The sequence below is a fragment of the Chiroxiphia lanceolata genome, chromosome 4 (assembly GCF_009829145.1).
Source record: "Chiroxiphia lanceolata isolate bChiLan1 chromosome 4, bChiLan1.pri, whole genome shotgun sequence".
Lineage (NCBI taxonomy): Eukaryota > Metazoa > Chordata > Aves > Passeriformes > Pipridae > Chiroxiphia > Chiroxiphia lanceolata.
In genome coordinates this window covers 13423896-13448667 of record NC_045640.1, presented here as the reverse complement: position 1 = coordinate 13448667, position 24772 = coordinate 13423896, and the positions used below count along the sequence as shown (strand labels likewise).

Below are 24772 nucleotides of genomic sequence, written 5' to 3'. Positions count from 1 at the left end.
TCAGTTCCAGATTCAGTAATTATAAATAAATTAAATAATGGCGCCAACTTAGCTTACTAGTTGGGCTCTGCAAGCCATTTTTTTATTCTTTCTCAGGGGCCATTGTTTCTTGGGAATCTCTGTTGAGAGCCAGCAATTTTGTGACATTTTCAAAATGACCAGCCCTGTAATAAGTACCACTACTCACACTGTTGTTATTAAAAATGGAGCCTGGCTATCCATTTGCAATCAGACAGCAGCCCCAAGTCTTCTCATTTCCCTTATCTATTTGGAAATCTTTTGCCATAAAACTAGCATAACCATAGATTCTTCAATCATAAATAGGTGCCAGCAAACTCTTCTGAAGCTCCAAGAGAAATATCATTACCATCAAAAGCAAGCTGCTAATTTTTGATGTTCTTGTGCTTAAGAAGAAGGAGATGAACAAATTAAGAAAGGTAAAATTTTATGCATGTGCACTGATTCAACTGCTACCACAGGAACAGACTGACATCAAGACTGGAACAAGTTTATCTCTGTATTACTTGCTCAGTTTGGAAAGAACAGATACTGAGAAGAGCTGCCTAATTTCTAATGTATCATCTTCCCTGCTTGCATGGCCCTTTGCAATTCCAATGCACCTCAATATCTCACCAAGCCGACCTGCCACACTTGGCTAAAGAAGGCTCAAAATATGATTAAAATGGCTTGTGCAGAAGCTTTTAAAAATATCCAAAATGAACAAACACAGTCATAAAAAACTCTTTCATTTTGATGGCAGCAATTTTTACAGAGTACAGGGGCCCACTTCTGTGCCTGTTAGATTGGAAGTAGTTCAAATGTGGGAGTCAAAATGTGAGTTAACAGAATTGGAAACTGCAGCTCGAAACGTTTCCCAGTTTTTCACCTCTATTAACTGATAATCAAAGAATTTAAGCCACCACAAATAAATAAATATTGTGATTTGAACAGATGCTCTTCCACATGTTTAGTCAGGGATACTTCCCTGCAGATTTCCTTACCTTGCAAGAATCTTTTCCTATAAATCTGTACGCCATCTGTGGTCTTATTCCCACTGGTTTTTTGAATGCGTAGACCAGTGATGTTGTCCAGGAGGATAAGATCTGTAATGTTTGTTGAGAGCAATGTGTTGGTGTTATTAATCACAAGTGTAATGTATGCAGTTTGAGGGTCATGCTCAACATCCACCTGAAAACAGGAAATATTAGTATTAATGGTGCAAAACAGCAAAATTTGTAGTCTTGATTACAAATAAAACTTCATTATACGTGGAAACTTATTTTCTTAAGGCATTCTGAGTGACCTGCAAATGAAACTACACTCAGTTTGATCTCAAACTCCCACAGAGATTTTAATCTTTGGTATGTCAAGCTGTTGCTTGGAGACAAAGTGGCAGAAAGCCAGAAGTTGGAAACCCAGCTCATGCAGAACCAGAAGGGTAATCAAGATTCTAAGTATCCCCATGATACCTCATACAACAAAACTGGATCATATCTTTATAACTACAGTCTGAAAAATTCTTAACTTTGAACTTTTGTACCATGAGGATATTTCTTTTCCAAGCTGCCCTCACTGCAAATTCGTTCTCTCCCTGAAGTGTTGGTCTCTATTTTCCTTTTTTTCACAGCAACCACACTCTCTGAAAGACGCCCTGTCTTGACTCGCCCTTCCCATGTGAGGGCAGATGGAGCCACCAGTGGACTTGGGAGTTTATGTCTCTGCTTCCAGCCAGTGGTGAAGGTCATAGGCTGATCACCAATCTCTAGCAACATGCAGTCATGTCATTTTATTTATTTATTTCATTACGCCCTTAACTCTTACTGAGCAATTATACCCTCTAAATGAAATTACTTTGAGCACAGAGTTGCTTACTGACCTCTCACCTTCTAAATTGCCGCCTTCTCTGTGCTGGTTTTAGCTGAGGCACAGTTAATTTTCTTCACAGTGGCTGGTACGGGGCTACATTTTGGACTTGTGCTGAACGCACGCAGGGTTGATAATATAGGGATGTCTTCATTATTGCTGAGCAGGGCTTACAAAGAGCTAAGGCCTTTTCTGCTTTCCACACTGCCACACTGGCAAGGAAGTTGGGGGTGCATCGGAAGTTGGGAAGGGACACAGCCAGGACAGCTGACCCCAGCTGACCAAAGGGATATTCCAGACCACACAACATCATGCTCAGTATATGAAGTAGGGGGAAGAAGGAACAATGAGGGATGTTTGGAGTGATGGTGTTTGTCTTCCCAAGTCACTGTTATGTGTGATGGGGCCCTGCTTTCCTGGGGATGGTTGAACACCCACCTGCCCTTGGGAAGCAGTTTGTTTTGCTTTCCCTACTAAACTGTCTTTATCTCAACCCATGAGTTTTCCAGCTATTACTCTTCCGATTCTCTCTTCAATTCTGCTGGTGGGGCAGTGAGTGAGCAACTGTGTGGTATTTTCATCTCCACCTGAGGTTAAACCACGATACCCCATAGTTCTTATTAAACCAGAATTGTCTAAATCTTTATGAGGCTTATCATAATATGGTGACCTATAGTATAGCCATGATGATTTATGAGGCTTCTAATAATAACACTAAATTAATACTTCTTTAACTGATGAAATTATGATTCAGGCCAAACCTTTCTCATTTTAGATATTCCTTTTTAGGAAATACCTACACTGTATAACGACACCAGCAAATATAAAATAATAAAGCAGTCCCCACAGAAATGAGTTCTCAAAATATGAATTGTGATAGAGTTCAGAAATCACACCAGAGTTCATGGCAGCCACAGGGTTCGACGTATGTAGTTTCACTGTGCATCCCTTATCTCTGCATTTCATACTAATTCAGCACGGAACCAGATTACAGTTTTAGAATGATTTATGAATCAATGAGAAGAAACAGTTTAATGAAATTATTATTGCTTAGGTTGCATTTTGCTATTTAAGTGGCAAAACTCCCAACTATTTATTGTACTAGATGCTGCAAACAACGTATAAAAATGTATATATTCATGCATGTATAAAAATAAGCTTATTTATATTTGTGAAGAAACTATTACCAATATCATATGTATATATATCATGAATTATACCCCAAAATTTATGAAACTTAAAATCATCAAATATTAAAAATGTGATATCTTTTGGGCAGATTTTCTCTCTCTCCTAGTTTCTGAACTGGCATGATACAGTCAACATTTCAGCCTTTCATCTGCAATCACAAAGGCTAGAAATTTGCTTTAAAAAGCACAAACAAAATGAAACAAGAAAAAAAGTCTCATAAGACACATAAAGAAGATCCAAATACATAAAGCAGAGACCCTAACCCAACCACAAAACCAGAAAAATATACCTTTAAGATTCAAGGTTCAAACTCCACAAGTTCTTAATACTGTATTATGCTCCACAGTAAGCATGGATGGGCTTCTGCAGACAAACATACACACCAGCAAAAGTGGAAGCTGGAGAAATGGGGAAATAGGAAAACTTTTTCCTCCCTTCATTTTCTGATACCTTTCCCTTGCTATTCTGTGAGCTGAAGACAAAAAGTAAGGATTTCCAGGTCTCTTCCTGTGCTTCTAATCAGGTACAAATGTATTCCTTTACATTTGGGGAAAGGAGATGTGAATAGTAATTTAGATAAACCCCTATGGTAAAACAGACAGAGAAACAAAAACGTGTATATTCACAGGCAGGTGGGGGTATGTGGCAGCATGAGTCCTCTCGTTCCCAGCAGGAGGTTTAATGCACACTCCCACACACTCTCCATTCTTTTTCTCCAACCAATCTTGCATTTTCTCTTCATTTTTTCATTTAATAAAATTCTTAATTTAGGGATAAACAAAGCCACCCTTCAGAGAAGTCTCAATCATACTGCCTATCTTCTACCACAATCTTCCTCAGGTGGCCAAAAGACCACATTTGTTGCATTTCTGATTAATATTAAACACATGGTTGTCATTCTTTATTTTTGACTGGCTGTCAGACTTAAGCTAAATTGCAAAGGGGTTGAAAGAATTTACATATTTTTTTTCCCTGAAAAGCAGCAGATGAGATTCAAGCAACAGGTAAGCTCTCAGGTGTGACTGCTCCTAGGAAGAACTCCTCCATACACCACTTCCATTGGCATCAGCAAACACTGGCTATCTTCTTTAAGTTGCTCTTCTAATTTGCCTGAAGATGGTTTCTTCCTGCTTTTGGAGCAGATGGTTAGGCTATCAACCATGTAGAGGACCAAACCCAATGGCAGTCACTCACAATGCATAAGCACCTACTCTCTGCTTTCCTCTCTGCTGCTGATGTGCATCATGTGTGTCATCACCCACTGCAAGAGATGTCACTCAGGTACTTGGGAGAGTGGAGTGAAAGAGCATGGACATGACAGGAGAAAGAAAGGAGGAAGGAATTCCCATGGAAGTTGAAAGGAATGACAGATCTTTGTTAGGAATAAGTCAGATGAACGAACTAGAAACAGAAAAGGAGGGGAAAAAAAGGATTATAGAGTCATTGATAATCTCCAATGCACAAATGGCAGAAGGAGGAAAATGTGCAAAATTCACTTTTTTCCATCTAAAACAGCTAAACACCAGCATAAGCCAGTCTGTCTCTTAGCATGAAAGCATCTGTTCAGATGAATTAGGATTGAAGTATATGACAAGATAAGCCAAGGAAAATAAAATAAACTGCAGTTGGAGGTGGAAGACAATCACATATAATTATATAATTTTCAGTAATTTACAACTAATAGCGCTGCAAAAATATTTTCTGCTAATCTCAACATCTACAACAGATGACCTTTGATTTTGTACAGCAGGATTTTGTAATTTTTCATGAGCCTGTGTAAGGCTGTGCTGTGAACAGCAGAAAGAAACAACATGCAACTGTCTCAAACTGTTTTTCTGAGAGGCTCTGCTATAAAAATTGGGAATCTACAGCCAGAAAAGCAGAATATTCTGTGTTACTGCTCATTATTCAGCCTCATTAATTATGTTATGCTGCCATTTCAATAATAACATTATAGGTAATTAGTGCCACCAGATGTGATGCATATTCATTCTTCTCTATGCAAATGATCTGATGCAGGTTATAATGTCACCTCTTCTGTACTGGTTACTGAATCCTCTACCCTCATATGCAGCACCTCAGTGGCTGAATTCAGATTGATCTCAAAGTTGGAGGCACTTTCTCTCTCCAAGGGATAGATAAGATGAACTGTCTGTAATTACAAAAATTCAGACTTGCTTCATTCAGTGTAAAAAGAAAGGGAAAAAAAAAGAAAGGAAAAGTAACAGTCTAGGTACATCTTTCAACTTATGCCACATAAAGTAAAAATAAAATGGAAGGTTAAAAAGTTTCTTATATCAGGGAGGTCTTTGTTCTTCTTAAGCATTTACACAAGTCAAATGAAACCTTTTTTTCATTAAATACTGTGCTATAGGTGAGTCCCACTGAATATGCAGACTATGACACAATGGCTTTTCTATGGCTGTGTGGTGGATGCTCAAAGACACAATGGGCATCACAGGGCTCAGTGCCTCATCCTTCAAAAGAAGTCCACACTCGACACAGGTAGGGCACCCAGGGTTGGGCCAGGAGAGTATCTCAGAAGGTTTATCTCATTCTGTAAAATTTGTCTCTATATCTACCCAGCCTTGTGGCTGGTTATTGTAGAGTTCATTGGGATTTGTCCATTTACACTTTTATAAATTGACAGTGAGGTTTTTACTTCGACCACAATCTAAAATCCCTTAAAGCCTGAGAGATTTCACTGACTTCTATTTTGAATCAGCATTGCAAAACTGTGCCTCTTACAGTGGGTGTGACCTTCTTAACCATCAAAATGCACACACTCCCAAATACTCAGCATGGGCACAATTCAGTTTACACTTTTTAAAGGACATTTGGGTACAACCTTCTTACAAAATTAACAAGATAAATGTAAGAAAACTTACCACACCACATTTCTGAAGGGTTATTCCAAATTCAGAAGACACTGACATATTGGAAACATCTTCAGGCTATGGAGAGAGGGGAAAAGTCTAAACGGTGTATGAAAATACTATAATTCTGCAGCACAAGTTAAATTATGTAAATAATGAAATTATTTTTAAAAAATTTAAAGGTAACAATCGCCTTCAAATTTAAGAGGTTTTTTATTGCAACAGTTCTCTTTTTTCCTAGTCCACATTTTTAAGAACTACTTATTCCCACAAGTAACTACTAGAATATTATTTGATATATTCATCTTTTGGCTATCGAATTCAAAAAATTCCCTAACAAAATACACTATGCACAAACTTTTCATCAGATTATACAGACCCTTTTAATTTACCAAGTGTCTATCAGAATTTATGCAGCAATCACATAGCTGTGTCTGTCACAGTCTCACAGCTAGTTGGTGTTGCTGGTGTCATCTCAAATGAATGTAATCACCTGAGACAGAATCAGAAATACACTAATTGGATAGTAAATTGGCAACAACATTCACTTTTTATAGGATTGCTACAGTCTTTACAAACATTAAAAGTGGTAAACCATCTTTTACTGACCAGCTGGTGGTTAAGATCTGACTCCCGTTTGAACAAAATCTTCTTTGGCCACGAGGGTACCAAGGCAAACAGCGAATGCATCCACTGGTTGTCCGAGGCTGCAGAAGTCAAGGGCTGGTGAGGGGCTTTGTCTGCCCACATGGCCAGAGGGAAGGGCCCTGATGAAAACCAAGGCAACACTCAGCATTAGAGCTAAAGCTGGCTCCTGTGCAGCAGCCACTTTGGTACAGATTCCAGCCAGGGATGGGGCTCATGGTACCTGACTCTGTGCATGCAGTGACCAGCACTTAAAGCACTCAAAATCATTAGAGACAACAGAGACTGAGGCCAGACAGGAAACAGATGGGATTTGCCCCACGAAATCCAGCAGAAGTTAAAACAAAACTCTTTCCTGCCATGGGAACACCCATATACCCCACAGAAAACTCCTTGCCTTTTAAATGTAAAGTGTCTAATGCACGAATCAAAAGGTTTCAGACTTAAATCAACTCTCAATATTTTCAATACAAAGAAATTTTCAGCAAAGCATAAATAATTGAAACACTCTACAACGTGAGAGGCCTCAGTGCTAAAGGTGTTCTGCTTCAAAGATACAGTCTGCCAATTAAGCATTGACTATGCCAATACATATTCAGCATTGAAATACTTCTCTGTTGAGAAGTACATTTCAGTTGAAGTGCCATCAAATCAAATGCTCCTCAATTTAGTAATCAGCAATCTAAATGCTACCTTATACTCTTAAATTTTTATGAAAAATTAGTCAATGATATCACACAAAATAACTGGCATAGTTTTGAAATCATATCACTTTGATCTACTAAAGTAAAAGCACCCATGACATCAATAAAAGGAGCTTATACTAAAAATTGATAATTTAATATGATAAATTGTCAAAAGGCAAAGCTGCTGAATTAAGATAAAAACGTCATGAAGATGTCAAGATTATAGCTATCTGTCTGTGTTTACAGAAGACACTTTTTTACTGTTTACATAATCATTTTCATTTATTACTTATTTTTAATCTCATATTTTAATCATCAGCAATATACATTAATATGAAAAAAACCTCTCATTGAAAAGCAAATATTTTTGTCAAATTACTTTTTTCTATAAAAAAACTACTATATAGTAATGAAACATGAAAAGCTGAAGACATTAAAATCTCATTAATATGAGAAGCAGCATTTTTTTGATAAGTCCCTGCTTTGTTGGAAGAACAATATAGAGAAATACTATTAGTTGGAAATAGAAAAGGCATTCACAGAGCATTCAGAATTGGACCCTTAAAAGGAGCTTTTAAGGCACTGATGCCCATGAATCACTGAAAATAGTTCTGTTAACACAACGAATGAGATGCAATCCTGTTGCTCACAGAGCCCTGGTAAACAGTGCACCTTGGGGAGCCTCCCTGTCTTCCCATGCTAGAATAGTTTGGTTTTTATTTGGGAGGGAGTAGTTTATATTGGACAAAATTGTGGATATATGGGCTATGAAAAGCTAGTGTTTATATTTTATGATCAGTTTTAATTCACTTCTCTAAGTTTTATTTAAACCACTGTTAAACAATGCAACAGACTTGGTATAATTTAGGGACTGTAAAAATAACGTGGCAAACTCAGTGAGAACAGGACTATGTCTAATTACAATACCAAATGCCTGCATATACTTGGGATTGGTCAGCATAGTCATGCATGGCATACTTCTATTTCAAGACTAAGCAAAAGCCCAAATCACTCCGGATGACACCAGGGCTGAATTATAAGTGCAGTACAGACCTGCTAGCTACCAATTTGAGCCCACCTGGCCATGGCACTCTCCAGCAGATCCAAGTATCATACTATATCCTACCTCCAATGGCTCTAGACCTGTTTCTGACTACTGAATCAAGCCCCTTTGCAGGTTTGTACAGATATTTCCAAACACTGAAAAAGAATAATTTCTTATATGCTGTGTCATATATTATTGCAATTGCCACCCCATTCCTATGAAGGTAGAGCAACAATTTTTATGTTCTTGCCAGACTACAGAAAATGCACTTTCCTTTACAGTAAACAGAAAACCTGGATGACATGGAGATTCTTTGTAGGGCTTTGAAAGAATTAGAAGTCAAAATGGCAAAATGTATGAACTGGGTTGAGCAACTACTACCTTTAAAGTGCTTCTTGTTCAGCAGATCATTTCCTTCTGAATTTTGGATGAGGACAGTCAGCCAACAGGAAGTGGGTAATTGCTTCATAAAATATCTTTTGTTCTTGTGCCCATCTCCATCAGCACACTCAACTGCACTTCTCATGTGACAGCAAATCCTGATACTCCCCCTCTGGAGGGTATCAAGTCCACAGTAATCAATTTAATTAACTGATCCTGTTCCTTGACTCTGAATAAATCTCTGGATTACTAATTACACAGATGAGTTTGTTTTCAAGTTGTGCTTTGTCATCATTTACAATTCCAAGATAATGTACCCAACTCCCAGCAGAAGTCTCCAGGCATGTTATTTGGCTGCTCCATCATCAGTAACTGGAGATTGGGAATTCTCTGGGGTTTTAACATTATCTTAAGCAGCCTCAACTGATGATGATGACAAGGATGTTTCTGCAAATCCACTTGTATCTTCCCAGCACTCAGTGGAAGGTTTCGCTTAAACAGATTTAACCAGTATGATACATGTCCATACAGCAACATGTGCCCCTGCCTTTCTCCAGAATTTTTCTCATCCTTCCTATTAATTTTTAACAATATGGTCTGTAATACCCTGGTTTCCCTGTCAGTTAAATAAAATAACTTTTTCCTGATGCCCCCATATTTTAAGTGTCACTAGAACAGCTGACCTATAAGAACATAACCGCTTTTTCACATAACTTGCTGCATACTCTTAATATCAAGAAAATATAATGGTATTTATCAATTCGCCTGCTGCATCTTTTCAGGTAAGTTCCTAGATGGATTATAAATGGCTGATGACTCTTGAAAAACTGGCACTGAATATTTGAGAAAGGACAGTACAGGCAAAACACATTCTGTGGTTTTCACATATACTCTAGATTTTTGTTCTGGATTTTTTTGTTTTTTTAACAAACAATGCATCTGAGCTTGGAAAATACTAACACTTGACTAAGAAGCAATGAGCTGTTTTTTGGATATCACGCTGCTCAGAAGTGCAAATAGTTTCCATGGTGCCATCGTCAGCGCCCCTTCAGAAGTGCATCCCAATTCTGACAGTGACTCTGAGGTCTCCTTGTTCCTTCCACTCTTCTTACAGCTTCAATCTTTGCCATTTTCCTGGCTGTTTTCAGAAAAGCCATTACCAGAGCTGCATGGTCTTCACTTTCATTAGTTTCTAAATGGAAACTATTCCTATTCCTTTTAGAAAGAAAAACTGCAAAGCAGGGGAACAGTTTCAGCTTTACACACAGCCCAAACAGCCCCCTTTCAGCTGGGCTTGCCAAGCTCCCACCAGGCATTCCCAGACTACAGTGCCTCAGGCCAAAACATTTCCCAGCAAGCAAACTAGCAGAGCATGAGGCTCAACCTGAGACTTTCCTGAAAACATCTCTAAAGATGCCAAGTGAAAAAGTTCATCAAAGAAAGGCATTGGTTTCACTTTCTTTTGAGATGTGAGACAATATTACCACCTTTGAGAAGAAATTTTCTTTGTTTTGTTTTTCTTAATTGAAAATTCCACATTTTTACAATGTACTATCAAGCTGTTAAATATTTTATCTTTCTTCTAATTAGCACATTAGTAAAATGTTTTCCTATGATTTAATCCTACATAAACCCAATATAAACAGATATGCCAGAACCCTGTCTTAAACTGCATATTCCTAGCTAATTACTAGTACTGCTGAGTCAACTTTGTATTGAATTACAAAATGAAAACATGAAAATAAATATTAATATAGATGAAACAGCTGGAAGGTTGGTGTAACATTTTACCACTCATGTTACTGTAGCATTCATTCAGTCCCACATATGTGCAGTGCCACCACCATGTGAAATGACAAATGCACAGTTGATCACAGCAGTCTCTGCTATTTAATGTTCAATTTTCTTTGCTGTTCTCCCTAAGTAGTTATTTGCTACTCCAGCTTTGTGCACTATTGCTTTGGGTGGTGACCTCTTGCTATTTTTGGCATCCAGCCGCCACACTCAAGGCACAGGCAATAGGCCTGGGAAGGAGAGCTCCCCAGTGCCAGCTCTCACTGCACTTGCTTGGTGCTCAGGGAGTGCAAATACTGAGGATCAGACCTGGTACAGAACACACCCACTGCATGGACAATGCAGCAACAGTGTGTCTGTGTTCACACAGATCGAGGGTAGAAGGATGGGTGTCTAAGAAAAGAAACTGTTTGTGGTCACTATACTGTCCTTCACTATGAAATTAGTTCTGTGTAAGGACACGGACTTGTCACAACACAAGCCTTTAACGCTGAACTAAACAGGCTGAGTCCTTAACATGTCTGCAGCACAGACAGCCTGTCATTAGAAAGGCAGAAGTTAAGGTGAAGGTTGTTCTTGGCTATGGCAATTAAATAGGATGATACCATGGAAAATTAAAATAGTCTTACAATAGGTTTGCAGCAAAGACTCCAGTATGTCCTTAAGACTCCTGGTACCTATACAGCCCATCCTAATCTGCCAAATTATAGTAAAACAGTGAAGATTCTGACAGTTTGTGAAATGTCAGATTCAGAATTAAAAATTACCTGACACTGAAAGGAAAAAAAGCAATATGACTAAGACATTAATTCTAAGTCATAGTTCTCAAGGGCTGAATATTTCAATTCAGATTCCACAGTCTCATTTGCTTTCCAACACCACAAATTATCAGTAAAACTCTGAACAACCTTGCTTTATTTCAGTGGAGAAGAAAGGAGTTAAATATACTTGCTTACTGTATTTTTGTTGTTGTTGTTCTAAATTACTCCTGTCTTGAAAACCATCCAGGATATAAGATTCAATTTGAAGTCCTTTCAATTACACACAACAATGAACAAGCAAAGGTAGCAATTCACTGGATTTCAGTTTTGAATGTTGCCATTAGCTTTTCTTGTTACAATGTCAAAGGAACTATGGGCATCAACAAGATAAAACAAATCTACTTTCCAGGCTTGTTTTGAATAAGTCAGAGCAGACTCAAAAATCCATTGTGTTCCCCCATCACGGGAATATTCTGGGATTGTTTTTCTCATCTTATCCAGAAACAACTTGAAAAAGCTTCCAACAGTAACACTGAGATCAGTGTGCTGTCACAAACCATTTTACACTTCAGCACACTGCCAATTTCAGTGACAAAGGTTTTATGCAGAAGTTCCCATCTCTTTGCTTTCATCGAGAACTTCTTCAGTAAAAAGTAAAGAGTCTAGAACTCTGACTAGGTAAGTCACTACAAGCTTAGCTTTAAATATATTAAAAAATCAATGTTTATGAATGGGAAAATTCTCCATTATAAAATCAAGCATATAATTCAGTGTTTACAGCAACTCCTCATTTAACATATATATTTACCTACTAACAAAATGCTAGTTCCACAAAATCATAGAATCGTTTAGGTTGGAAGACACTTACATGGAAAATCATAAACCTAGGACTGTCAAGTCCACCACTAAACCACTTCCCTAAGTGCCACATCTGCACATCTTTTAAATACCTCAGGGGATGGCATGGGCAACTCAACCACTTCCCTGGGCAGCCTTTTCCAATGCTTGACAACTTCCTTTCAGGCATTTGTAGGGAGCAATAAGGTCCCCCCTCAGGCTCCTTTTCTCCAGGCTGAACACCCTCAGATCCCTCAGTCATTCCTCATAAGACTCACTCTCTAGACTCTTCACCAGCTTCGTTGCCTTTCTCTGCACATGCTCCAGCACCTCAATGTCTTTCTTGTTGTGAGGGGCCCAAAACTGAAGACAGGATTCGAGGTGTAGCCCCACCGGTGCCCAGTTCAAAGGGACACTGCTTCCTAGTCCTGCTGGCCACATTATTTTAACCACTAACAAAAAGGTACTGCATGTCAAAATCCTCAACTTTTTCTTTAGTGTCAAAAGGTTCTTCAGACATTTAAAACTGCACACATTGCCTCTCTCAGTGGATGGTACATGAATGGTTTGCAACCCATCAGAAAGCAAGATGTGCACAGCAAAGATGACATTGAATAAATACTGGAGAAAAAAAAAACAAAACAAGAAACCTCAACAAATCTGAATTATCTGCTTTCATATTTAAATTAATAAACTCATTTGTGAATTAGCCATGGCACAGGGCAAAGAAATTAGAGGTATCTCACTAGATGACTGCTTCAAATTCTTGTGTAATTTCTTGGCAAGTACATGTCATGAAATCATCTCTTGGGGAACTGTGGTGATGAGGAGCTTTATTTCAGACACTGTGTTGCTCTCTTAATGTGCTATATGAGGATGTTGCAACCTTTCAGGGTGCTCATCTCTACCACACCTGAGTGAGGCAGAACTTTATGTATAATACACATATGAAGAAAAGAAAGACAAGAGACTCAGAGAAACCAACTGATTTGTTCAAATTTACACAAAGAGCCTGTGGCAGTCAGCCCTCAGATGAAGCTACTCCAAGCTGTAAGGGACTTCTCTAAGTATTAGAGCACCCTATTTCAATCACATTAGGCAACCACCACTGGAGATGCTCAATGTACTGAGATCACTAACTAAAATACTTGATATCCATTGTAAAGAGTATTAGCATCCCAGCAATACTTCTAGCCTCACTATGTCAATAAGACTTTAACAACTTGATCCAGGACAAAGTGTATTAGTTATTGCAATTATAGAGGTCTTTGAAAACAGCTTCAAAAGTAGGTATTGCAACAGTGTTAGTAAATGCACAAAAGTTAAGTTTGCTTCTGAAAAGGAACAAGGTCTCAATCAGCTTTAAGTAATATGGGTTTTTCACAACCCAGGGAATGCTGGACATCAGAGGGTGCTCTCCTACATCATTACATTCCAAGAGGAAAAATGGCTCCTCCCCAAAATTATTCAGAGCAGGATACGAACTAAGGTTTTCTCACAGGGGCTTTATCCTAGACCAGCTGTATAGGGAACCTAGAACACCTTTCTTCCTACCTTCTGAGCAAACACTCCTCTGTGGCTCAAGATCAAGAGTCCCACTGATGACAGCAGGCCACCAGGGCACAGTTCCAGTCCCCTGCTCACTTTCACACCCATGCCCTGTGAGTCCTGGGACTCCCACAATGCTGAAAAGAGAGATGAAACAGTTACATACCTGCCATTCCTAGGCATCCCATTTCTTTCTGAAGCCACAGATTATCTTTAACAACCTAGAAGAGAGCAATTATAAAAAATAACTCTTTTCATAAATGTTTATTATTAAACTTTTATGCTGAATTTATGCTTCACAGTTACACAGAACCCCACCTCACAAACCCTCGTGTTTCATGAAATTAACTACCAGAAAAGACACAATTCGGCTGGAGAGGTCTCCCACAGCTTGTAAAGCAGTACAAGGCTCTGCTGCCCAGTGTGGTTATGCCCACTTGGGGCTCAAATTGTACTTACACGTCACATTATCAGGCCCAGCCTCTGCACTACAGTGGAGCCCAAGGGTTTGCTATTAGCTTGCTCTTATTAAATAATCTTTCTTTGCCATTTTCAAAGGCATATTTGAGGAAATGGGATCACTAGGAGTCAGCAGGAATGTGTCCATGTTAGATGATCAAGTCTACTGACATTACACTCATTTTTCCTCTGGAGCACTAGACGAAGCCTTTCAAAGGGACCACACGCTAAAAACCGCAGCTCGTGAGGCAACCTGTGCCAGCCTCCTGCCTGTGCCTGGACCGCAGAGACGGCCACAGAAATCACAGCTCTAAAACGTCAGTAAAAGAAACTGGGGCTTATAAGGATTCTTACTGCCCAGTGTTTTGATCAAGATGTAGTAGTCATACAAGAAAGTTTTCATTTAACAAAAATGCTTCCTTGCAGGAGATAATACAGAGTTTGGAATGTCGGCTGATTAGCAAAGACCCAACTCTGCCGAGTGACGTGATCTGCACTTGCTGTTTCTGTTTGCTACCAAGCACTTCGTGAGAGTAATGTTACCTACTGACTTGTGTCAACACCACTGTTACAGTACAGCAAGTTAGGGGCAATTGTCTTTTTTGGCTGCTCAGGGAAGCCATCACTTTGCTTATTGCTAAAGCTGTAACTTTAGTTAACCTGGTACGAAGACATTTCTCACTTCACAAAGGGCACTTGCTCTCAACATAACAGAAAATGCAAGGTATCTCACAAATTTGGATGTACTAGGATCCCTGAGTTTTAAGTGGACGCTGCTCTGGAAAACATGTCCCGGATCAGAGGCAACTCTTGCAGAGGAGAAAGAGACACGGAAACAAACTCAAGGAGGTACGTGCAGGACACTCTGAGCAGTCCCGGGACTCAGTTCTGGGAGATTCCAGGCACTTTTCACTAGAGGCTATTTCCAAATACCTTATACTGTTCTCTGTGCACTCCAGAATTCTTGTACACAAGTGGAGTTATGGTAAAGTTCTCCAATGCCATTATTGATTTCTTTTCATTGGTTAAACAGTCTGCATGCCCATGAATTTTAGCAGCCAAGCATCTCAAGAACACAGAAAGAGCAGGAAACTCCAGTGGCAAGCTTAAACAAAAAATTGTGTGGTGGATAGATACATATCTATACATATGCATTTCCATATATGCCTACAGATATGCAGAACAGAAATCACATTAAAAGGCAATCAACCTTTGCCAGGTATTTCTAGAGAAGTCTAGAGCTCTATCTGAATTAAGAAAATGTGTATCAGTACACTGAAGTGATGTAATGACATCAGTTTAAAACACTGATGAAAATATAAAACACCAATACAATGGTCTTTTACATTAAATGAAATCTTGTTTCTAAATATAAATACCAAATATTATTCTTATGCATTATGTCAGTATATGAATGTAAGTGTTAAGTATCAACAGTTACATCATAAATGAGCCTGTAACAAAAGCAGTTGTCTAAGCATGCATAAAGACACACAGAAAATGTGGCTTTCTAGCTGACAAGCTTTATTTCCTACTTCCTAGGAAATCAGTGCACAAATGGCTCCCAAGTTCCACAGGCTCCAGGCATTCATTCCTGTTTGGTTTTACAACAGCTGAAGCACAAAAATCTATGGTGTTTGTATGTCCATGTGCATCAACTACAAATCCCATAAGAGCACTCCTTGTTTTCCATTCTGCCATATCTGACATTCAGTTCTCAGTAGTCTGCACTGGAAAATATAGCCTGGATATTCAGCAGAAGTCTTCCACTCTGTTGCAGAGTGTGTCCATAAAACCAGAGGGCACCACGAGGGGCTCCACATCAGCAAACAGTGCCAATTCCATGGGCCAGATAACGCTTCAAAAGTAATTCATTTAATGCAGTAATACTGTGAGCAGACATATTCTCAAGTTCTACATTAATTTATTCTTCTGGTAGAATAAGTTTGCATATTCTTTGTTTTCATTTTCCTGCAATACTACTTCCTGTTGATTAGTCTTTCTGTAATCTCACCACAGACTATCATTTGTGACTCTCTCTACCCCCCCACTGTGCACAGGCTCAGGTATTCTCCACATGGGCAAAAGAAAACTACATTGACATGTTTTGAGATGGTTTGACAAAAACTAACCAGGTAAGGAGAAAGAATGACACACAGAAGCTGCATCCTAAAAGCCAGTGGCCCTCCTCACAGGGAGATGATACTAGTGGGCAGGGGTGCTGTGACTAGATAAACACCAAGGGCCTCTGCTCGGAATTACAGCAAAGCACAGCATAGAATGACAGAACTCTCAGGGTTGGAATGGACCTCTGGAGATCATCCAGTCCAACCTCCCTGCCAAGACAGAGTCACCTAGAGCAGGTTACACCAGGTGGGTTTGGAATGTCTCCAGCGAGGGAGACTCCAAGACCTCCCTGGACAGTCTGTTCCAGGGCTCTGCCACCCTCAATGTAAAGAAGTTCTTCCTCATGTCGAGGTGAAACTTCTGTTTTAGTTTGTGGCCATTGCTCCTCGTCCTATCGCTGGGCACCTCCAAAAAGAGTCTGGCATCGTCCTCTTGGCACCCGCCTTTGAGGTACTGACATGCAATAATGAAACTCCCTTTCAGTCTTCTCTTCTCTGCAGGCCCAGCTCCCGCAGTTTCTCTTAGTAAAAGAGATGCTCCAGCCCCCTACTCATGTTTGTGGCCCTCCGCTGGACCTTCTCCAGCAGCTACTTGTCCTTCTCGTAGGGAGGAGTCCAGACCCTGTCGGCTGCCCCACCAGGCCGACTCCAGGCAGCTTTTCGGGCCGCTGTCCTCAGCTCAAGCGTTTGGGAAGCGGCCGCTGCTCCGCCGGGACACGTTCCCCGAGCGCACCCTCGGCGTGCCCTCATGCGGGGCCTCCCCTTCCCGGGGCCCGCGTTCCCTCCCCGCCAAGGGGCCGCTCCGCCGCCCGCGGGCACAGCGCGGGCACAGCGCTTACCGCTGTCCGACCGCGGGGCTCCCGGCGCGGGCCCCGCCCGGCGGCCACTGCCAGGGGCTGAGCGGGCGCTGAGGGGCCGCCGGGGAGCAGCGCCAGCAGCAGCCCGGCCAGCGGCCACCGCATGGCAGCGGGCGGACTCTCGCCGCGGACACTTCCCAGGCGCTGCCCCCGAGCCAGGCCGGGCCTCAGCCGCCGCATCCACCCGCCATCGGTCTCCTCCCACCGCGGCGAAGGCGAGGGGCGGGCGGTGGAGGACCCCGAGCGGCGGGACCTCCCCTCGCCCCGCTGCGGGCCGGGCCGGGCGCGGTGCTATGGCGGCGGCCGGGGGCTGCCTGCGGGCCGTGGGGCTGCAGTTCTGGGCGGGCTCGCTGCCGGCTCTGCCCGCCCTGCTGACCCCCGCCGTGCTGCTGGGGCTGCTGCTGGGCGCCGCCGCCGCCGCCCTGCTCTGCCGCTGCGCGCTCGGGCCGCGCCGGCGGGCACAGGTACGCGGGGCCCGTGGGAGGGGGCGCGGGCCGGAGTCGGAGCGAACGCCTTGGGAGGATCAGGAGTGGTTTGTGAAGGTTTGAAGGGCGGGAGGCGCCGCCGGCCGTCTCTGCCTGCTGCATGGGACGGGCGGGGCTGCCCGGTCTGCGCCCGGTGCTCCGGAGAGTGCCTCCGTGGATGGGGAGCTCTGTAATTCTTGACACACCTCCGCTGGAAAGAGTTTTACTATTCGTTGTGAAACAAACGGGCTGACTCAAAAAGGAGGCCTGTGTAAGTGTTGACGCGTTCTGAGTGTTGCCCCGCTGGCCTGTATTCCGTCATAGGTGACCCACAAGTTGCCTCTCGCAGCCATCGCTTCGTGCACCAGGCTGTGTTGCTTTTGGGAATAATGGAAGATGTACCCGGCTTGCAGAAGCTTTGTGAGATAATTGAAAACAAACACTAATTCCCACCCTAAACCAGTAATCTTATTTCGAAAGCATTTTACTGACTTTTCCAAGGTTCCTTTTACACATAGCACGGAGTATTAGTACTAACCCACAGCAGTAACTTTGCACTGAGGGTACACCATGGATACCTAAGAAGTAAGGGAGCCCTAGCATAGCTGATGGTTTGTTTGATGCCAGATAAACAGAGTTTTCTGAAGCATGTGATTTTGTTAATAACATACTTGCTTTTCTAAAGTTTTAAGTAATGTGGTGGGTGGTTCATGTTGCTTTATTACATAAAACGTTTGTTTGGACCCGAAGATTGCAGCGGCAGCCCACACCCACAGAACCACTACTGGGCAGATATATTTTCTGAGAGTTGTTATTGATTTATGCTTCTTTCTCCCATCGGATTTAGTCCCAACTCATGGTGGATTGACTGGATGTAGCAATGGTTGGCGCTGACATAGCTGGGAAATTCTGAGCCTTGCAGAGGGTTCTGTCAGCTGGGAAATTCTGAGCCCTGCAGAGGGTTCAGCAGTGGGTGGTCTGGACTGGCTTGGTTTTTCACCACACCTTTTTTGAGCTATGGCCACTCTGCTGCGTGTATATTTGCTAGTGTTGATCATCATTAAACATGACGTAGGAGACAAATTCTCTTGCTCCCAACTGCTTTTAAGTTGGAGGTTTGAAACTCTGTTTGAAGCCATACTTTAGCTACTAATGGAGGCACTTCAGATGCTGGATCAATGCATCCTGTGTGAGTGCAAGCCTCTCTGATTCAATTGCTCATTTTCCCTGCCTTAATAGATGTATCTTTATTGTACTGCCACTACCAACTCAAATGCAGCCCTGTACGATTTTATCCTTTATGTCATATATGTCAATAGGGAATAGAAGCTGTCAGTTTTCTCTGGCCTGGATCTTCAGATGCATTTAGATGTTTAAATGCCATTAAAATCAATGCTTCTGCTGTAAGAGTGTTATTTATTTTGAAAGAAAAATAAACTGCCTGCTGGTGCAGAGCACATTTCAGGGTGGGCAGGTTGTATCCAGTGGGTGTGATTGCCCAAATTGAACAGGGTTACCTTAGGAGTTCCTTCTTCACACTGTCTGCCCCACCGATGCTGTATAGCAGGTACTGAAATGCCCATATTGCAGCCTTCTGTATCCAAAGTAGAAGCAGGGATAGCTTGCCTATGCCATGTTCCATCCCAAGCAGCTGAATTATCCTTAGAGTGGGAGCAGGGCAAGTACCTGGAGTCCAGAGCAGCTTTAAGCACCACAATAAGCTACCAACATTTGTCACTCAGCCCCAGTTAATCACTATTTTATAGATCTCAGCCTTAATCTGTGGGATTTAGATGCATGCAGTTAAGTGCCTTATAGGTTTGTTGATCTGCACACAGGATGCACTGGGATACTTTTAAGAAGAAACCTTACCATGGTAACAAATAACTTAAAAGGTTGCTGAGGGAGACTGTAGCTGTTCTTTTGTCATAAGGAGATTTTTAGGAACCAGCATCTGCAGTTCACCACATCTTAGAGGTTAACCCAAGAATATAATCTGAATTATTGCACAGTCTAAGTTCCAGAGAGGTGATAGAGGCAAGTCATAAGGAATTAAATGTATTCAAAGGCTGGGCTTTTCTCTGTATTCTGACAAAATTACCTACTTTACATACCAAGTGGCCAAATAATTCAAGGAGAATCTTTCTGTAAGACAGTGACATGCATAGTAGCTGCAGCTGTATCATTAGACTACATCAAAAAGCAGTCAGTGGGTTGAAAATCTGGAAAATTATTTAAAAAGTAATCAAGGTAGCATGGCTGCCATCTTTTCCTTCACTAAAAATAGTCGTTCCAATGCTGTGTTTGGATGCATTGACCAACATTAGTATTATTTTTTGATTTATATAGTGCATAGGGAGGATCTTGTGTAGCAGGAGGTTTCACTCCCAGACAGTCTCTATCCCTACCAGTGGCTTTCTGTGTTTGTTTGGGAAGTGAGAGCAGTGATACAGGCTGCGTTTTTGGGAAGGAAGATGATGAATGTTTTCTGATGATTATTTCTTCCTGACAGGAACTTTCTCACACATAAAACTTCATTTAGGAAGTTTTTCTCATAGCAGGGGAGCAAAAATACTTGTTGTTGTCTTCGTTGCTGACAATTATAGACAATCTTAGTTAACTTGCTTTAATTTAGATATTTGAGCTCAGACTGTGAGGTTGACTCCACAGTCTGTAGTAAGACATTTTGAGAGCAGATGGATTGATTTGACATGTTTACAGCCTCTGAAAACTTTTCATATTAAAGTTCTACTTCTGGAATGAAAAATTACGAAGTTCATTAATTTTAATTATTCCTTCCTGAATATGTAAAATTTTTATTTTTATATTGTATTTTTCAAAAATTTTCAACTAATACTGAAATAATTTTCACAGTGGAGATATTAATGTATCCAGGCTGCTGTCAAAGATGTTTCCAATGGATCTGCATGATCTCAGTGTTACATTTTATGTATTTTCTCTTGGAATTTCAGAAAGATGATTCCCAGAGACTTCTGGAAAGCTTCAACTCTGATGAAAAAGAACACACATTTGCAAAACATAGAGCAGAACCCTATGCATCAAAAGAGGAAATGGTCCTGGAGGTAAAGCTTTGCTCTTGGTTGGTGGATGTCCATTTTGCTGCATGTGGCAAAATGCAGTTTTAGTGGATTTGGAGTTGAGACTTTAAAAAGTGTTCCGAAAAAAGCATAAGATGGAGACCGGGAGTTGATCACTGCTTATGAATGCAACCATTTAAAGCACTCATTCACCTTTATGAATTCCATTTCACCTGGGGGACTCTTTGGATATTTTAATCAAGATCCTGAGTTCTTTTTGCACAGAGGCTTCTTTGGTTTTATCTATGTGTCATCCTTAGTTTCAAAAAGCTGATGGAATAAATTGCCACTATTGACATAAGAAAAAGTTCTTAAGTACTGGAATCCATAGTTAAGAGTGGATTCTTTCCTGGATGAAGAGCTCTATTACAGAAACTTTTGCAGTAACAAAGTAATCTAAGTACTGAAAGACCACTGTGGTGAGCTGGAATTCATGGACAATTGGAGAAACAATTTGTGAAGAAAAGTAGTAGAAGGTATAAACTTTACCCACCCTCAATGAAAAAATAAGATAACTTTTTTTTTTAATAATCTCAAAATAACTGGAGAACCAGTCCTACCATGTAGTTGTTAGATCACTACCTTTGACCCAGAGATGATTCGACTGCTCTTGGCAAAGTTAAAGGTTGTGGGTTTTTTAAAAATGTGCAGTTCAGCTAACTCAGTCTATTATACATACATTAAATACATGCAGAAAATGTCAGTTAAAGCCAGCAAGTCTGCTGCTTAGCTTGTAACAAAAACTGATTTCAGAACAAAGAGGAGATAGATGTTATTGTTAACATTTTACTGTTGGTTTAAATCCTGACAGGTAATTAATCTTCATTGCAGTTTTGTGATCAGGAATGATAACAAACCATGGTTGGTCATTTTGCTTGAGTTAAAGTACAGCATAAAAAGTGAGCAAATTCTCTTTTGGAGTGTAAATCCCGTGGGAGAACTTACCAATGATACATCTTTATGCATATTATCAGTGCTTTTGAAATGGGATCACAGTCTTTTAAAGATGATCATTCACAACTACATCCATTTCCCAAACATGTTAACTCATTTATAACACATTAAGAAATAACCTTGTTATTTGCGGGACTTTCTCCCACCTATTTGTCTTAACTACTGAAGTTACATATTTTTTTTGTCTATTCATTTGTTCTAATTTTCAGAGGCTTTTGCTGTTACTAGCATCAAATTGACACTTCATTAAGAAGCATAGATGGAAAATGCTTTTAATTAAGTTAGAGTACTTCAGAAAAACAGATATTTTCATTCAGAGACCTTCCGCGTTGCAATAATATTATAATTACTGTATTATAATAACTGTGTGTTATTTATGCCTGCTGAGAAGCAGGATGTATTAGTTCTAGCACTCTACAATATGGCTTTTCCAGCTTTGGTCTGGCTGCTCTGCCTTCAACCACCGCAGAGCAATAGCTCTGTCAGCTCCTGTCCCTGAGTATGTTCTGCAACACTGAGACTGCTCAGTGTGAACAAGTCTTTTACATGCTGCCCTCATGCTTTTGAATGTATCAGTAAATCCAAAAATTTCTAGAAATAAGTGAAATGGAGATGAAAAGGTGCAATGAATTATAAATCTAATGAATTATATAGTTTGTTTTCTCTCTTCCCATTTCTATTTTTATACTCTATTAGTGCTTTGATATTTCCTAGAAAAAGCCATATAGAGAAAATTATGTTTTGACAAATCAGATTCTTTCATTTTATTTGAAAAAAATAAAAAAAAAATAGAATAGGAAATCTCCTAGTGCTTGGATTCATCTATCTGTTTCTTATAGACAGACTTTTATTAAGCCATGCATAACCTCTCAATACAAAACTGATGATCCCATTGTTCCAGTAGCTAGAAAAAGGGAGTCACAGAAAGTCAGACTATGTGGTATAGCAGATTGTATAAAAAGACTATTATCCAAAAAAAATTTTTTTGAAAAACCATTGGTATTTTCTCTAGATTTTAGCTAAGGGTTGTACTATAAATGTTCTTCCTGGAAAAATATGATGACTAGGTTTGCTAAATCTATTGTTTCTTCATTTAAATTGAAAGACAGAATTTACAGCCATGATATCTGTGCAGCTTATCCTATTATTAAGCTAATTTCAGTCTCATGTAAAATCTTTAGTTTTTGCTAAGGGGGGGGTACACAGACATGACACAAAATGAAAATATCATGTTAATACCAGCTATTGCTTATTCTTGCTTTCAGGATTAAAAGCATTTTTGTAGCAGTGGTAATGACAAGTGTTCCCTTATCGAGTTTTCATACTCTGAATGAGTCTTAAGAGAAGACTTCTCCTGCCAAAGAAAAAACAATCAATAAGTAGTTATCAATAAGGACTTCCACGTTTTGTAACAAAAAGGGGCATGCAATACTTGCAGATACCAGATCTACTGCTGTTCCCAAATGGTTTTCTGTTCTTTTCCATACAGGAAAGTGAGTCTCCTCTGGACAGTAACATCACGGCATTTGCATTAAAGGCAAAAGTGATCTATCCCATCAATCAGAAATTTAGGGTAAGGTTTTAGATTCTACTTGTAAAAGTTGATGACAATCATTCTGTATCACAGTAAATTGCAGAGTCAAGTAAAGAATAACATTTATTGCCAATTTCCTTAATAGGGATCTTTCTTTGTTTATAGTCCATTGACTCAGGATTTATTCTGTAAGGCATCAACTGCTTTCAGCTCCCCCTGAAACCTGCAATGCTTTACATGGTGTCCAGTCAATTTTCACTGTAGCTAAGAGACTTTTCTACCCATTAACATTAGTGGAAGTTGGATCTGTCCAAGGAGCTTTTAAAAACCCTCCATAAGGATCTGAAAGGAAGCAAGCATACAACCACAGAAGATTGCTTTTCTGGGCAATGCAAAAACCTGTCAGTATGATGAATCTTAATTTATATGGAAACACTTTTGCTGTGTATACTGTTTAATTTTTCTCTTGAAAGCAAACACTGCAAATTGATGAGATGTTTATCTCCTTATTGCGTTGTATTAATTGACCTTGTGAATTTTCTTTGACTTTTAGCCTTTGGCAGATGGCTCATCCAATCCATCTTTGCATGAGAATCCAAAGCAGGCGGTTCTGCCTAATCAGGTAGTGGAGACATCTACATCAGGCAGCCTGGGATCCCTGAGCCAGGGAGACAAAGAGGACTGTAGTTCCTCCACAACAATACATTCCACAACAAGCGATGACAGATTTCAGGCTCGAGCCTTCCTTAAGGTGACCAGCTTCCCTGAAGTGCTGACATGTGAGAGGTAAACAGTAAATTTGTGTTTGGTCATTTCCTAGCATACCTCAGTGGTTTTCAGGGCAGTCACTAAAAGTTTGGTGTAAACCTTAGGCTTGGCTTGAATACATACAGTCACCACATCAAGACAGGGTTGTCTGCTTATAACCTTATAAAAGTGGTTGGGGAGTTTAAGGTAATACGTTGTGCTGTATGTTGAAATTCAGCTTGTTCTTTATCAAATTTTGGGAATCAGAACTTTAGCAAAAGCTGTCTTGTAAAAGGTATATCCCTGTTAGGATAAGGAGATACTTTGTTACGGTTCCTATGCTGGATTCACATGTGTGGTGGTGTGCTGAACTGGGCATGGAGTCCTCTGTGCTGTACAGTGTCCAGTCACACAGCAGGTGCCTTGAGTGGCACCAGGTGGTCTGTTCTCTCCCTTTTAATGGGAATCACTCATGTCTTACTGTGGGAGATCAGCTCCTTTCTCAGATGTGCCACTGTTGAGCAGGTAGAGCTAATTGAAATGGACTGTCAGCTCTGATTTTCTTTCAGCTGCACCCCTGGATGAACACATGTCTATCTGTATCCTCATTAGTAAGGATAAGGATATTTGTGTCACAGGGACTGGGGAAGGTACTGGTGATGAAGTACATTTTCAAAATGTTCACTCTTATTATAGCTGTTTTAATTTAAAGCCACGTACTCCCTTTGTTGTAGCCACTCGTGCCTATGTTTACCTTGCCTTTTTCTAAAGGAAACTTCAACTCCAGCTTTGTTAAAAGCGCTACTTTGTTTTGCTTACTTTTACATACAGAAATTTTATCTGAAAGAGAAGACAATGTAGAAATAAAGTGACTTAACTGCTTTTTTGGGATGGTGGTTTCAGGAG

The 24772-nt window shown here is 40.4% G+C and overlaps 2 protein-coding genes across 8 annotated transcripts in view; one reads left to right on the top strand and one right to left on the bottom strand.

The window, feature by feature from the left end:
• Window positions 1-17318, bottom strand: part of EVC2 (EvC ciliary complex subunit 2) — a 73764-nt gene extending 56446 nt beyond the window's left edge. For 3 of the 7 annotated variants that reach the window (XM_032685424.1, XM_032685425.1, XM_032685428.1), the window contains exons 1-5: window positions 17052-17314; window positions 13794-13848; window positions 6540-6697; window positions 5943-6008; window positions 1002-1188 (exon numbers count right to left, since the gene is read on the bottom strand). In XM_032685424.1, the coding sequence (XP_032541315.1) occupies window positions 1002-1188; window positions 5943-6008; window positions 6540-6697; window positions 13794-13848; window positions 17052-17249 (664 nt within the window). In that variant the 5' untranslated portion in view covers window positions 17250-17314. Of the gene's footprint in view, window positions 1-1001; window positions 1189-5942; window positions 6009-6539; window positions 6698-13793; window positions 13849-17051 lie in introns of those variants that run through there. The other 4 variants (XM_032685426.1, XM_032685427.1, XM_032685429.1 and 1 more) reach the window with 4 other exon arrangements.
• A 26-nt stretch (window positions 17319-17344) lies between these two features.
• EVC (EvC ciliary complex subunit 1) overlaps window positions 17345-24772 on the top strand; it is a 50448-nt gene continuing 43020 nt past the window's right edge. The window contains exons 1-4 of the mRNA XM_032685431.1: window positions 17345-17533; window positions 20506-20616; window positions 23075-23158; window positions 23673-23905. Coding sequence (XP_032541322.1) covers window positions 17363-17533; window positions 20506-20616; window positions 23075-23158; window positions 23673-23905 — 599 coding nt within the window. The 5' untranslated portion in view covers window positions 17345-17362. The remainder of the gene's footprint in view (window positions 17534-20505; window positions 20617-23074; window positions 23159-23672; window positions 23906-24772) is intronic.